Source organism: Trifolium pratense, linkage group LG4 (genome assembly GCF_020283565.1).
Source record: "Trifolium pratense cultivar HEN17-A07 linkage group LG4, ARS_RC_1.1, whole genome shotgun sequence".
NCBI lineage: Eukaryota > Viridiplantae > Streptophyta > Magnoliopsida > Fabales > Fabaceae > Trifolium > Trifolium pratense.
In genome coordinates, this window is record NC_060062.1 from 50,841,096 (window position 1) to 50,857,383 (window position 16,288).

The 16,288-nt window shown below is 30.1% G+C and overlaps 2 protein-coding genes across 3 annotated transcripts; one reads left to right on the forward strand and one right to left on the reverse strand.

Annotated features, from left to right (window-relative positions):
• Positions 1-964: 964 nt before the first annotated feature.
• LOC123922858 lies at positions 965-2,326 on the reverse strand. The gene has a single exon (XM_045975531.1). It carries the CDS (start codon positions 2,324-2,326, stop codon positions 965-967), a length of 1,362 nt encoding a protein of 453 aa, XP_045831487.1.
• Positions 2,327-4,147: 1,821 nt separating this feature from the next.
• On the forward strand, positions 4,148-15,625 carry LOC123882434 (protein STRICTOSIDINE SYNTHASE-LIKE 7-like). Of its 2 annotated transcripts, none has more exons than XM_045931293.1 (4): positions 4,148-4,639; positions 12,204-12,511; positions 14,368-14,497; positions 14,792-15,625. In XM_045931293.1, exons 1-4 carry the CDS (start codon positions 4,217-4,219, stop codon positions 15,065-15,067), a joined length of 1,137 nt encoding a protein of 378 aa, XP_045787249.1. In that variant the 5' UTR covers positions 4,148-4,216; the 3' UTR covers positions 15,068-15,625. The 2 variants fall into 2 exon arrangements, with proteins under 2 accessions (XP_045787249.1, XP_045787250.1); XM_045931294.1 differs by lacking the exon at positions 4,148-4,639 and adding an exon at positions 7,861-8,500.
• Positions 15,626-16,288: the final 663 nt, after the last annotated feature.

Consider the following 16,288-nt stretch of genomic DNA (forward strand, 5'->3'; position numbering starts at 1 on the left):
CATCATTCACTCCATCTTCCAGTTGCATTGTGACTTGTTTGTTTGCTTCTGAGCTCCATTTCCATTGTGATTTTTCATCAACAGTCACATCTCTACTAATCACAACTTTCTTATTGTTGGGATTATACATTCTGTAGGCACCTGTAGCATCATATCCAATGAGAATCAGCTTTTCACTTTTATCATCTAGCTTTCTTCTTTTCTCATCTGGAATATGTCTGTAACACAGTGAACAAAAGATTCTCAATTGTTTCATACTTGGTTTGTGACCTATCCATAATTCCTCTAGTGTGTTATCCTTCAATATCTTTGTAGGACACCTGTTCAACACATATGCTGTAGTGTTGACAGCTTCACCCCAATAGCACTTTGGTAAACCTTTACCCTTCAACATACATCTAGCCATATTGAGTAGAGTTCTATTCCTTCTTTCTGCTAAACTATTATGTTGAGGTGTGTAGGGAGATGTCACCTCATGAATGATACCTTTCTGAGTACAGTAAGTTTGAAATTCCTTAGAATTGTACTCTTCACCTCCATCAGTTCTAAGTACCTTTAGCTTATTTTCACTTTGTCTTTCAGCTAGTACACATAAATTCTTGAACATTGAAAATACTTCACTCTTTTCTTTCAACAAATAAATCCAGACTTTTCTGGTGAATTCATAAACACAAGTCATAAAATATCTGCTACCTCCTAGAGTTGGAACTTCAATTGGTCCACACACATTAGAATGGACTACATCAAGTGGTTGTTTTGACCTAGAGTACACTGAACTCTTGAATGAATTCCTGGGTTGCTTGCTTACAAAGCAACCTTCACACAACTTGTCTGGTGTGTGAATCAGTGGTAACCCTACAACCATCTTCTTATTACACAAGTGATTCAAAATTTTGAAGTTCAAATGTCCATACCTGTAATGCCACAGCCATTTCTCATCTTAAGTGATCAAACTTGAAAAACACTAAAATGCAGAAGCTTGAAGATTTACTTTGAATGTTCTATTCTTTGACAATGGAGCTTTCAGAATCAACTTGTTCTTAGGGTCAAATACTTCAATGCTATGATCTTTTGTGGAGTAATTGAACCCTTTCTCAAGTAACTGTCCAAGACTCAACAGGTTGTGCTTCGTAGATGGTACATACAGCACATCAGTGACAAAAGTGTGATTACCATTCTTCCTTTGAACCATCACTTTGCCTTTGCCTTCTACTGATATAGTGCTGTCATCTGCAAACTTCACTTTGCTTTTGAAATTTTCATCAAATTCCAATAACCAATCTCTATGACCTGTCATGTGATTTGAGCATCCAGTGTCAAGATACCATAGCTTTGAGGTATCATTTTCTGAGTTTGAAGTCACCATCATCAAAACACCACCTGAGTCTGAATCATTGTGTCTTGCATGATTTGCCTCATTCTCTTGCTTCTTCTTTCCCTTGCTTCTACACTCAGAAGCATAGTGACCCCACTTTTCACAGTTGTAGCATTCAATCTTGCTTTTGTCACTCTTCTTTCCACCATTCTTGCCCTTGATGAAACTGTCTTTCTTTGAAGATTCAGGTTGATCTTGATCACCATTGTGATCATTACTGAACTCAGCCTTTCCCTTATGCTTATTCCATTTATTCTTTCCCTTTCCATTCTTATTCCATTGACCTCCATTTTTTGCATACAAAGCCTGATCTTGAGTAGCTTTGTTGTCTTTCTTTTCTTTCCTTTCTTGCAACCTCTGTTCATGTGCCTCAAGTGAACTTTGTAACTCATTTACTGACATTGTAGATAGATCTTTTGATTCCTCAATTGCTACCACTATGTGATCATATTCAGGGTTCAAGGTTCTAAGCACTTTTTCAATGATTTGTACATCAGAGATTACTTCACCATAGTTTTTCATTGAATTGACCAGAGTTTGCAATCTTGTAAAATACTCACCAATGAATTCTTTATCCAACATACCCAGCAATTCATATTGCCTTCGAAGAGATTGAAGTTTCACCTTCTTGACTTTATCTCCTCCACCATGAGCATTACTGAGTATATCCCAAGCAGCTTTTGCAGTTTTTGCTCCAGCAATCTTCTCAAAATTTGATGAATCCACGCATTGATGGATCAAGAACAAGGCATTACTGTCTTTCTTCTTGACTTCTTTGAAAGCAGTTTGCTGATCCTGTGTTGCATTGACTGCAAGGGGCTCATAACCAGTGGTGATGAGATCTTCAACATCTTGATAGCTGAAGATTACATTCATCTTCACACACCATTGGTCCCAATTCGTGCCATCAAGAATTGGAAGATTTGCAGGGAAACTATTGTTATTATTCATCTTGCAGTAACAATGAATCAAGGGAGGAAGGAATGGTTGAATTCTATGTGAAAAGGGAATCGGATCAAACCTAAAAGGCTAACTGATACCACTTGTTAGAGTGGAGAAGAAAGTGAGAGAGAGAGGGAAATCAATGAGGATTGATTATTATTGATCTTAGAAATATAATTTATAGAGATACAAATTGTAGTGTGATACTTGGTTAAAAAGTAACCATGATTAGAGTAACTAATTCAAGTTAGTTACTAACCATCTAACAAATTAAGGTAGTTACAACAATCAAACTAATAACTAACTTACTAAGTAAGTAACTAACAAGTTATTGATTGTTTTCACCAAGTCATTGGATTGTATTTCTCAACATGTAATTATTATAATAATTATAATATATATATATATATATATATATATATATATATATATATATAAGAAAGATTGTCTATAAAAAAAAAAAAAAAAAAAAAAACTAGAGTGTTATAATTACTAGGGGACAAAATTGCACATCTAAACTAGAGTATTATTTTAATGTATTGTGGGAACAAAAATGCGTTCATTTAAATTATTATTTTAATGTATTCGATTTGTGAGTTTATGAATTTAGAATGAACCCAATACCCAAATCAAACTACTTGAAGTGTAGTCTGACTGATTCAAGTTTGATTCAAACTACAAAAATAATAATCAAGCCAGTATTTTCAATATTATAATCTTTTTTCTAAGAGTTTAATTGATATGCATCGACGGTGTAAAATAGTTTTGCACAATTGTCCAATAAACAACCATTATTTTGCCATGTCATATCAAGAAAGTGGGGTGGAGTGGGGTGATATGGCGGAAAACATGGTTGGTATTGGTTGACAGTGTAAATAATGATTGTTTATTGAACCATTGTGCAAAATTATTTTACACCGTCGGTGCATATCAATTAAATCCTTTTTCTAATGGCATATTATAATCTATTCTTAATAATATTATACAGTATTCCACATCCAACTCGACTATATAGTTCTTCATTATTCATTAGTTGTACGATATCCCAATAATTACATTATATTATGATCAATGGGTAGAGTTTGGATCTTTTTTTTTTTCAATTTTTCTTTTTGACAAACTTTTTATTTTCAATTTATTTCCATTCTACAGATCCAACACAACAGCTTATTAGTATGTATGTATGGTGATGACTACGTTAATAATTGAAGTGTTTATCCGATAATCAATCAATTAGAACAAATCATATTATTAAATTTGCATGTAATATACACAAAAATTTATAATTAATTTAAATTTCAGAAATTTTTAGGTGATCCTCACCTAAGCATTAATATTAGACACAAACAATTAAATAATTACAACTCATTAATTCTTTTGTACACATATTATGTAGATATGTACTGATACATTTGTTGAGGTGGATGATTCTGATTTATTTACAAATATAATTTATTAATTTTTCTATATTAAATACTCTTTGTGGATCAATCACAATTATCCCACTAAGTCGTGTATCGGTACATATCCACATAATATGTGTACCGGAGTGTTTATCTTTAATATATTAATGACTTGTAATAATTTAATCGATTGTAATGATTTAATTGGGTTCTTAAAAAAAATGATTTAATTGGTTATATTAGAAATAACTTAGTATAAGTTATTCTTATTTGTTGCCGGGTAAATAGTATTAATTAATACCCAAATTATCTTTAGAAAAAACCAGGACGTGTTTCATTACGTGTCCATATACCATTTGTTTTACTTAATTTATTATTACATCATTATCATGAAGCAAACATTACAATGAAATCAACGTTTTGTAGTATTATATATCACAAATATCAACTACTCTGAAACAAACCATCACCACTAAAACCTTACCATAGTTCCAAGATGTCAAACACAAACACAACAACAACTCAAACTAAGACATGGTTTTTCACACCTTTGGCAATAATTCTCCCGGTTATTGTTGCAGCAGCGGTTCTCTATCGGCTCGATCCTTTCGAACCGGTTCATCTGCCGGTCAACGAACTAAACCGATCATCTCCTTTAACAGCTCCTTTACGTAACGATCACATGCAATTAGGATCTGAAGAAGTTGCAAAGGGACAAGTTTTGGGACCTGAAGATTTTGTATATGACGCTGTTATGGGTGTAGTTTATACTAGTTGTGAAGATGGGTGGATTAAACGTGTCACCGTGAATGAATCGGTGGCTGACTCGGTTGTTGAGAATTGGGTCAACACCGGTGGAAGGCCCCTTGGGCTCGCTTTTGATGGGAGTGGTGATCTCATAGTTGCTGACGCGGAGAAGGTAACGTTTTTCATATAAATATTGGTTTTGAATATTTATTTAAGTCATGAAAAATAATGGTCAACAAATTAAAGCTTATAAAAATAAAAACTAAATTAGTTTTGGAGATTTGTTTGATATGAAATCTTAACAACCGGAGTTAATATATATATATATATATATATATATATATATATATATATATATATATATATATATATATATATATATATATATTAGGTGATGAAATATCTTGCCATATTGATAAGATATTTGTGAGATCGGGAGAAAATTGAATTTAGTGATAGTCGTTATAATATATAAATCATTTATTTGAGATATGTATATATACTTCTGAATTTGTATTATTGGTAATTTTTCAATTCGAATGAAACAAACACAAACTTAAAAGATGAAATCATAGGGGAAAAAAGTTCAAATTTATGTGAATAACGTTTATTTAGATAAAAAAAAGGGTAAAAATGATTGATTGTGGATGAAAAAAAATGACCTAAAACCTCGCCTAATTATAAATGAATAAATTTATTGAATGCATAAGAGAGTTTAGAGAGAAGATTGAGCTGTTTTTACTTTTAAAAAAGTCATGCTAAACATTTGTTAAGCATAAAAGAAATATATATTGTTTTTTTGGTAAAATAATATTTAATGCATTGTTTATTAATATAAAAAGTTATTTTAAAACAATTATTTTTATGGGTCATGCTAACTAGTGCCCCCGGGCACTAGTTAAGGATACAAAAAAAGTAATTTTTGCATTGAAAATGACACTTTTTATACTTTACAAACATTGACTACACAAGTTTCAATGTAATTTTACTATAATTAGTATCCTTAACTAGTGCCCCGGGGGCACTAGTTAGCATTTTCCTATTTTTATTAGGAGAATGTTAACTTGTGCCCTTAAGGCACATATTAAGGAAGCAAAAATAGAAATTATTAAATGCTAATTTGTGCATTTTGACTTTTGAAGCATTAAATTTTTTATATCATTAAATGTTGAATTTCTATTTTGGTATATCTTAACATGTGCCCTTAGGGCACATGTTAATAAGACCGTTATTATAATACCTGTAGCCTTAGTTAGAAGGTAAACCAAAACGCCGCATTTCATAGGTAACTTCAAAGTGGTTCTATTTTATTAGACTCCATCCAGATTATCTACATGGTCGAGTGAACAAGAAAATGATTTTCAAGAGAAGCATGGTTAAACTAAAATATTGAATTATAGTGGTTAATGAGTTTGTTTGAGACGAATCGTTTAAATTAGAGAAAGAAAAAGAAAATAAATTGATCCTCTCCATGTAAAATAGTTAGAACATATTTATATATCAGTTAGAATTTATCAGTTTAAATTAGAACATATTTATATATCAGTTAGAATTTATCCCATGTAAAATAGTTTTTTTAAAAATTTTATTAGTAAGAACTTATCTCACATATGATAATTATTTTGAATATTTTACCAGTGATAATTTATCTCGTATATGATAGTTAAAATTTATATATCAGTTTGTACCAAAAAAAATATTATATATAAGTTAGAATTTACCCCGTGTAAAATAGGTTTTTTTTTGAAATTTTTATTAGTAAGAACTTGTATAATTATTTTAAATTTTTTATAGGCGATAATTAGTGCCGTATATGATAGTTAAAATTCATATCAGTTAGAATTTATCCCGTGTAAAATATAAATTTTATTTTTTACTTTTGAAATTTGAATATCATAGTTTGCCTCCAAAAGATAACTCATGACAACTTGCAGAATAAAGGACATTGTCACATGTATTTGTTTTCAAAAGTAACTAAGTGACTTGTGGCTTGGTTAAAATGCAACTATGTCTTTCAACAAAGTAACATTTGCACTCACGAGATGAAATATGACTTAGATGGCTTGGTTACTTGACAAATTATGTGTACTTTTAGTTCAGTTATCAATTTTTTGGACATCAATTATCCTCATTTGGGACACATGACAACAAATTAAGTAAGGGTGTTTTGAACTTAACGAGAACAATCAACTTTCTAGCTCATATAGATTAGATAGTCTAGATTTCATATTAATTTTTCTCTTCACTAAGAGTTTTTAAAGGCAATTTAACTATTTATTAAGAATTCCTGTTAAAAAAAATTATTTATTAAGTAAATTAATAAATATAGACAAGGTCGGTCCTGACTATTTGGAGGTTCTGTTTGAATATTACAAATGGACCCTAATAAAAAAATACAAAATACATAAAAAATAATTATCTTTATATATAACGTCTCAAAAAGTGACATCCTAATTTAAGATTAAATTTTATGCAAAGATTAAAATGCACTATAACTATATTTACGAGTATAAATAATTAATCTATTGATACTCTCATATGATATTTTATGAACATTAACAATATATAACTATTATTTTAGGCCTAAAGTTTAATCTACTAATACACGTTTGATATTTTATGAATATAAATAATATAACTAATATTATAGAACCTCAAAATTTTGATTTGAGGCTCTCGAAATATTGAGACCCGAGGCCGTCGCACACCCTGCACATGTGTGCTGGTAGGCCTGAATATAGAGATTTGGACTTAAAAAATAGTAAAAAAGAGTTGCATTCAATTATTTATTTTTTTAATTCGAAAATTTATTATTTTGCATTTTTAACTAGTGTCATTAAGCGCCACTTAACTAGTGTCCTTTTTAAGTGTCGTTTAACTGCAAATTTTGTGTTTTTATTTAACTGTCATTTTGATATTTTAAGAGTATCATTTGTCAATTATATTCTTTGTTAATTACTCTTATTTTTGTAATAAAACTAATTAATGCAATATATTTGGAAAAAAAAAAGTTTGTTACGAGAGAAATGTAGATATTAAAAAAAATTTGGTACATACCGTATCAAATTTAATGTAAAGAGAAAATGTGTGCAAAAAATAGAAATTTATTGGTGGATTAAAATGATGGTATAATATGATTAGTACAAAGTGATCGGAAACGATGGTATAATAAAATAAATGCAAAAATATACTTCGTTAATTTGGTGTTACTATTTCAAAACGACATTTAAAAAGTACTCCCTCCGATCACTATTATAAAAAAATAAAATTACTTTTTAGATTTATTGTAATATATCTGATCTATATTATTAACTAGATAACTAGATACATTAATTTTTGAATGAATCTAAAAATGATTACTTATATGACCGAAGGGCAGTATTACTTGTACCACATGCAACTTAGTTTACATCGTTATCATCAAACAAACAACATTACATTTCGTCAAAACAAACATTACAATAAAACAACGTACGTTACAGTTATCAACAAAGATCTGTCTAAATCCATTAACCTTGAAACAAATCGTCACCACTAAAAACCTCACAATATTTATAACTACAATATCAACTCTATCTTGAAACAAAACCACTTAAACCTTACCACCAATTCCGAGATGTCCGGGTCAAACTCAAACTCAAGAACATGGCCGCTTTTCACACCTTTGGCAATAATTCTCCCGGTTATTGTTGCAGCAGCGGTTCTCTACCGGCTCGACCCTTTCGAACCGGTTCATCTGCCGGTCAACGAACTAAACCGATCATCTCCTTTAACAGCTCCTTTACGTAACAATCACATGCGATTAGGATCTGAAGAAGTTGCAAAGGGACAAGTTTTGGGACCTGAAGATTTTGTATATGACGCTGTTATGGGTGTAGTTTATACTAGTTGTGAAGATGGGTGGATTAAACGTGTCACGGTGAATGAATCGGTGGCTGACTCGGTTGTTGAGAATTGGATCAACACCGGTGGAAGGCCCCTTGGGCTAGCTTTTGATGGGAATGGTGATCTCATAGTTGCTGATGCGGATAAGGTAACTGTTTTTTTTTGGGGGCAAAGAAGGTAACTGCTTTTGATATAAATATTGGATTGGAAATATATAAAATTTACTGAAAATGGAAAGCGTGAAAATCATTTCATTCTTCTAACCAAAAAAAATTGTCTATTGTTAAATTGATTAACAAAAAAAAAAAGGTCAGAGATAGCATTCAATTAAAAAAAAGGAAAATGTTAAATAACGACCTCGATATACTATTTAAACATATTAAAAAAAAACATATAAATAAAAAAAATTCTATATTGAAAATTGTACATTCAATATTAAATTTTATATTTTTGGTATGCTTGACTAAATGCTCCGGAGACACTGTTTAGCATGAAAATAAATTAAAATTGAAGGTAGCAGAAATGGTTAGACTTCTGCCAGAGTACTAAGAGATATCCATGTCTCCTAAGCAGCTCGGATAAAGATTATTGAAGGAACTTATGAAGAAAAAAAAAACTAAAAACAAAACATATCTGTAGTAAGTTTAATTAAAAAGAAGCTCACTCAATTGGAGAGGTGTTCCTGAAATCAATAAAATTGAATTAGTTTTGGATTCAGATATTTTTGTCAAATAGTCTTGGGGGCTAAAATTTTATTTTTAAGATATATAAGTGGGAGTATCAAAGTTTGAACTTTGGTCCTGCATAATACATATAATATTACTATTATAAATTAAATTATGCTTACGGGATTGGATCGAGACCTTTTTTTTTTTGGTGATAATCGAGACCTTTTCTATAATCAACAAATAATTTAAATTAAATAGTCTTTGGTTGAACTTAATTTTGTTTTTTATGATAATTTGATATTATGAAGTCATTTGACTTATTAATTTTTAAAAAATTCTTAACATATAAATAAGGTATTTAAAACTGTTGCAAAGTTCACTTGCCACACACAAACCATCAACGGATTGTAACGCTTTCAACCGTTGCAAACTGCAATTTTGACTATCGCAAAGTGCTTATTTTCGTGTAGTGCACGACAAAAAACAATAATACTAATAACTATATTAGCTGTTCTGCTGTGCCTATGTTTTGTTTTTTTGTTTTTTCTCCATTTTGTGTGGGTCTGAGATGTTCTGCTTCTATCTGCTGTATTGTGGGGCTTTTTGCCTAGCGTTTTGGTGTGTTTGAGGGTAATCCTCTTGTTGTAATGCTTCTTGCCTATTATGTACTTCTTGTACATAATTAAAAAAAATAAAATTATATTAGCTGTTTAAAAAAAAAAAAAAACAGTGAGATACCTGTCTTTTTTTGAAAGGCTACGTGACATGGACAGACCTGTTCAAGGCTTGGTATGGCCATAGTGACATCAACCCAGTTCAAATTTTTCTAAAAATAAAAAATAAAAATTTTATAAATAATTTTATGTTTTTTTTTTTATACATATTCGTACAAATATTAATGTAAATATTAGTTTAGGGTTTATTATTGATAATTGTAAGTCTCTCGTATACATATTAGTTTAAGTGCAAAGAGACAAAGAACCACGGCTCCACCGAGTTTCCCCGGTAGCCTACCTGTGAAAACTACTAGGCGGGAAGGGATCTAGTCGAATTCAAGCAAAAGAATACGTCGAACCCATGCATGCTACAAGACAGCTTGTATTTCCGTCTGGTCCAATAATAGTGCAAATATTAGTTCATAGTCTATTATTAATGATTTCAAGTTTTTGGTTATACATAAATTATTATTTTAAGTTATATAGTTTAATTTTATAATCATCAACTTTGACTTTTTTGTCAAAATATAGTGGACCACTAATTGAATTTATAGAATTGGGTAAAATTAGCAATTAAACTAGCATATAAATATGACATAACATTAAAAAAAATTTAATTAATATTTAATTTTTCAAGTAAGATAATACGGTAAAATTGGAATAAAAATTAAATACGGATAAAATTAGAATAAAAATTAATAAGATATAAGCTGATTGAATTAAACAAGTGATATACATGATTTAACATATATTCAATAAATTAGTAGTTCTTTTTTTTTTGAATAGAAATTTTGTGGCTTTTTAGATATAGTTTGTTGGTTTATTTTTTTGAATAAATATTTTCCGGTTTGTTGTTTTTTTTTTGATATACATGTTGTCTTAGTAGTAATTTCACATATTATTTATTGTTTAACTAAATTATTATTGGGATGAAAAAAATTTATAATGCCTAAATTTTTTAACCCCACTAGAATTTATGGCTGGGTCCGTCCTGCTACGTGAGATACTTGTTAATCTTTTTTTTTTTATAAGGAGTTGCACTGTCTTCTTCTAAGACTTCCCTTGAGTATGAGTAATTTATACTCAAATGAAGGAAAATGATACAATAACCAAGCAAACAAAAGACTAAAAAAACTACGACCACCAAGAAACAACAATACATGTTACGTGCCGTCTGTAAATTTCAACACCACATGTTCATTTTGAATGTGTATTCACCAATCAAAATTAAGAAAAGTCCTTTTTGTTTAGAGAACTAGTATTAAGGAGTATTTTTTTTTTGTCTGGTATAGTGAAGTGGCTATAAATTTTTCAAACTTAAGGTGAATAAATGTGGTGTCTAAGATTCGAATCTCAATCTGACCCCTACATAATAACGTTATTTACCACCTGAGCTAAACTTATGAGGACTACTAAAAAAATATCTCTAATCAAATAATAACTATGATAAAAATAACAATAATTTATGCCTACGAAAACTAGTACTAAGGAGTGTTTTTTTGTCAGGTACAGTTTAGTGATTATAAATTTCACCCTTAAGGTGAATAAGTGTCGTGTTTAAGATTTGAATCTCGGTCTGGCTCCTGCATAACATCAGTTATCAAGTGAGTTAAACTCATGGGGATTACTAACAAGTATCTTTTTTTTGGTAGAATACTTTAATCAAATAATAACTATGATAAAAATAACAATAATTTATGACTACATAGAGCAAGAATACCAAGTTTTTGAGTAATTTTTTCCTTTCAAATTTATTACTCTTCATGTAAACTTTAATTTACTATTTTATCACTTTTTTTGTTGCTTACAATGGAGTTAATGATCCAACCTACGACTTCTAGTATACTACCAAAATCTCTCACCGCTTGATCAAACCTTACTATTTTATCATTTTTATTTAATCAAATAACTATTTGTTTATTAAAAAATATATATGACATCAAGGTTTTAAATTGTGGTCCGCATCCGCAATTGCGGCCGCAGTATTGCTGATGCGGTAGTCACCGCAATTGCGGTGTGATCTTAATTCACGTGTACGGCCGCATCGGAAGTCGCATCACAACCGCATCGGAAGCCGCATCAGTTGTTTTCGGCGATGTTCCTTCAAATTTTCTCACCAAAAAGTAAAATTTATGATCTTCAAATCCTAATTTGTGTCAAATTAATTAAAAATCTTACTTTTAACAATCTCTCAACCGTGTATTTTAAATACATTCAAATTATTGTTTATAGAATAAACTAAGACTATGCAATGGTGGATAAATAATGTAGTTACATAGTAGTTTGATTTTATATAGCTTGCGAAATTTCAAAATGATTTCACGCCGCAACAACCGCATTGCACGTGCAGCAACCACAATGACCGCATTCGCAACAACTGCAACCGCAACCGCATCCGCAACCGCAACCGCAACCGCAATTACATATTTGTGACCACTTGTCTAATGAATTATAATGATATATGCAGGGACTGTTAAGAGTAACAAGTGAAAAAGAAATTGAGGTACTTGCAACTGAGATTGATGGCTTAAAATTCAAATTAACAGATGGTGTTGATATAGCACATGATGGCACTATTTATTTCACTGATGCTTCACATAAATACTCAGTCAAGGATTCTCTCCTAGATATAATGGAAGGGAACCCTAATGGTAGGTTTTTGAGCTATAATCCAACAACAAAAAAGACAACACTATTAGCCAGTGACCTCTATTTTCCTAATGGCGTTGCAGTCTCACCAGATCAACATTTTGTGGTGTTTTGTGAAACTGTCTTGTAAGTTGTTTATAGCTTGCTTTTTCTTTGAGAATTTTTTAATTTTTGACCCCCTCAAAATCTAGAACTTAGTTATGATAAAAAAAAAGGAGTAAATAAGATTTTAATCCATATAAATATAAATATCACAAATTTTATTTTTAGTTTCTATAAAAATAATGCACTATATTTTAAAGGAGGAAAAAAGATGAAATTTTTTATTTAGATATTTAAAAAGATTTTAGGCTTAAATATGCAAAAGGTCCCTGCACTTACGGGTCATTTGAATTTTAGTCCCTGTATTTTAAAATCCTTTCATTTTGCCACTGCACTTTCATTTTACTTTAAAAATGGTCCCCGGACCCATTTTTTTGTTGAAGTGGCACATTTTTTTATGATGTGTCAATTTTATTTTACTTTTAAAAAATTACTTATTTAAGGGTATTTTGATCGATTTACTGAAAAATTAAATGAGTCATCAACTCTAAAGTTCAGTCAACAGTGACAGATTAGCAAAAATGTGTCATTTCAACAAAAAAAAGGCCTGTGGGACCATTTTTAAAGTAAAATGAGAGTGCAGTGGCAAAATGAAATGTTTTTAAAATGCAGGAACTAAAACTCAAATGACTCGTAAGTGCAGGGATCTTTTGCATATTTAACCCAAGATTTTAAAACAACGGTCTCCAAATATTTTTGTTATAGGGACTTAAATGTCTTTTACATTCATTTTAAATATATTTGGACACAGGTAGAGTGCCATGTCAACTTTGTCTCACTTCAACAATATTAAACAAACAATAGTGGGAATTATCTTCCTCCACGTTTCTTTTCTTCCTCTTGAAATTCTATTTCTGCCCTTGCGAAAAAATATTGAACATATTTTTCGAAAAAAATTTACCACTAAAAATAATATTTGAACTAGTAAAACTTTAAAATAATATGCTTCATAATTTTTTTGCTTTTTTACAATTGTGTACAAGATTGACAAAGCACACTTAACTTTAAGGGGCTACATGTTACTTCTTCTTTTTCCTCATGAACTAAAGTAGGTATTATGCTTTTTTTGTAGGGACCAAAATGACACTTAACTCTTTATTTTATTTTTTTTCCATTTTAAATTACAAAATTGTAATCTTATTTTCAAGTAGGGACGGATACAGAAATCAATCACACGGGGGGCCGAATTTCTTTTTTTAATAATAAATAATAGAGTTGAATATTTTTTTGTCCTTATAAAATAACGAGTTTTTATGTTTAGTCCTATTAAATTTTAACTGAAAATATCCTTTAAAATCTTGTATTTTGGTAAGAATAGTCCCTATTTTCAAATATTTTTACAAAAAATTGATACTTTTAGTCCTCAAAATAATTGCTATTAAATACTAATATGGACTAAAAGTAAAATTTTTGAAGGACAAAACTTAAAAACTTTTAATTTTATAAAGACAAAAAATATATTTTACTCAAAATTATAAGATAAAATCACAATATATTTATTTAGAAACACCTAAAACAAGAGTGAGTAAATTAAGATGTGTCATTAGCAACTCATATACATTAAAAGTTATACATATTAATATATGCGGGGGGGGGGGGGGGGGGGGGGGGTGTTGCAGCCCCTGCTTTTCAAGCCATTTTATGTTTTCAAAGATTTAGATAGAAAACACTAAAAATAGTTTATTTTACTATACAATTAATTCTTGAAAATTAAATAAAATAAAACTAAAAAGCAAAATTTCATATTAATTTTAAAAATGAAATAGAAAACATCTTCTCAAATAATTATTTCCATCAAATTAAGGGATGTGTCATTTTATGCATACTTCTGAATGTTGTTGGATAGTATTTCATTGTATATATGAACTAATGTTTTGCAGGATGAATTGCAAGAAATATTACATAGAGGGTCCAAAAAAAGGAAGCATTGAAAAGTTTTGTGACCTCCCTGGCATGCCTGATAACATTCATTATGATGGACAAGGACAATATTTGATAGGAATAGCCACGGTATAATTCAAGTCTCTTTTCATTTTTTTTTTTTTACTATTTATTAAAGATATCTCAACTTATATTTGTACACAAAATTTTAACACCATATATCCAACACAATATAAAATACATTTGAAAAAAAGTCATAAATAGTATTTTTAAATCATCAACTCGTAACACATTAGTTGCTAACAAAAACTCAAATATTTCATATTAATTTCAAAACTTATTTAATATATTTAATTTTTTAACTACCGCCTCAAGGCATTTTTCTAATATTAATGCTAATGTTTTTGCTTGTGGATTTGGCAGGCTTCTTCTCCTGAACTGGATATATTACTTAAATACCCCTTCATTAGGAAGGTTTTGGCACTTATCACAAAACATGTATCAAGTCTGAATGTGGCAAAGAATGGAGGAATTATCACTGTGGATTTGGAAGGAAAACCAACTTCACACTATTATGATCCCAAATTATCATTGACCGCTGGGATTAAGATTGGGAATCACATATATTGTGGCTCTATTCTATACTCTTTTATAATACGTCTTGATATTGAAAAGTACCCTGCTCTCCCCCACAATTAATTAAACAAAAAATAGATTATCATAAGGTTATATTATGGTATACAAATAGATTTTAAGTTTCTGTATAGACTCATGGTGGTGTCATCAATATGGATTTTAGCTTGTAGAGTTTAGAATGAAATATACCATTGGTTGGGAACCGATACTATTCTGAGCAATGTTGGATGGACTCATTTTGTAGCATTTGGTGATTTTCTAAAGCATAGCAGGTTAAAGAAAGTGAGACAACTTATTTGGTGTGCAACTACATTATGTTATTTTTAGAGGAGCTTCAATTAATCTATGCAATCTGTTGGCAAATATATCAAGCTTTATTCTTGGTTTTGGTTCATTAGTAGGAGCGGAAAAAACTTATGTCATGCTTTTTTCGATTGGTGTACTAATCATTTAGCTTATTTAGAAAGTATATAAATCTCTATTGTAAGGGTTGAAGTATTCCTAGTACTCCCTTATATTTATATACAACTATTGCTTATCAAAAAAAAAATGATGTTGGTATGTATACAACTATTGTCAAGTTTTATTTTGATTCGAAAGAGTCGTTACTGCTTGTTGCCATTTGTTGCAGTTTGTTGATGGTGCTTGAACATATTTCCGTGTTGATAGTCGGTTCATTCATCGGTTAATTTATACACCTCTAATTGACACTCATAAATGTCCACATATACATGCTTATTTTTCTATATATATTATTATGAGAGTATGGTAGATAATGATGACTTTTGGAGGTATCTATCTTGTTGAGATGTCCATAATATTTTACGCTAACGGTTGAAAAAATTAAATTCATAGATTATTTAGTTAACTAATTTTTACATTTTTGTTGTGCAGAATAATAATATTAAGGGTAAATAGGGTTTTATCCCCCTGCAAAATAGGAGAATTTTGCATTACCCCCCTGTAAAATAAAAAGTTGTGATTCCCCCCTCGTAATATTAAGATTCTTTGTTTTACCCCCTGAATTGACAACATGGATTTGGAATCTTAATTTTGCTGACATGGCAACCATACGTGGTTTTTTTTTTTTACACATGGCTTTTTTTTTTACTGTTTTTATTTATTTAATTTTTATTTTGCCACATATTGAGCTATGTCATTTAAAAAAAATAAAAAACAAAAAAGGGGAAAAACAAACAGCAAGAAACATCAACAATCTTCACCACTCTCATGGGAAGAACAAACAACAACAACTCATTCTTTCATTCAATTAAAAAAAAAAAT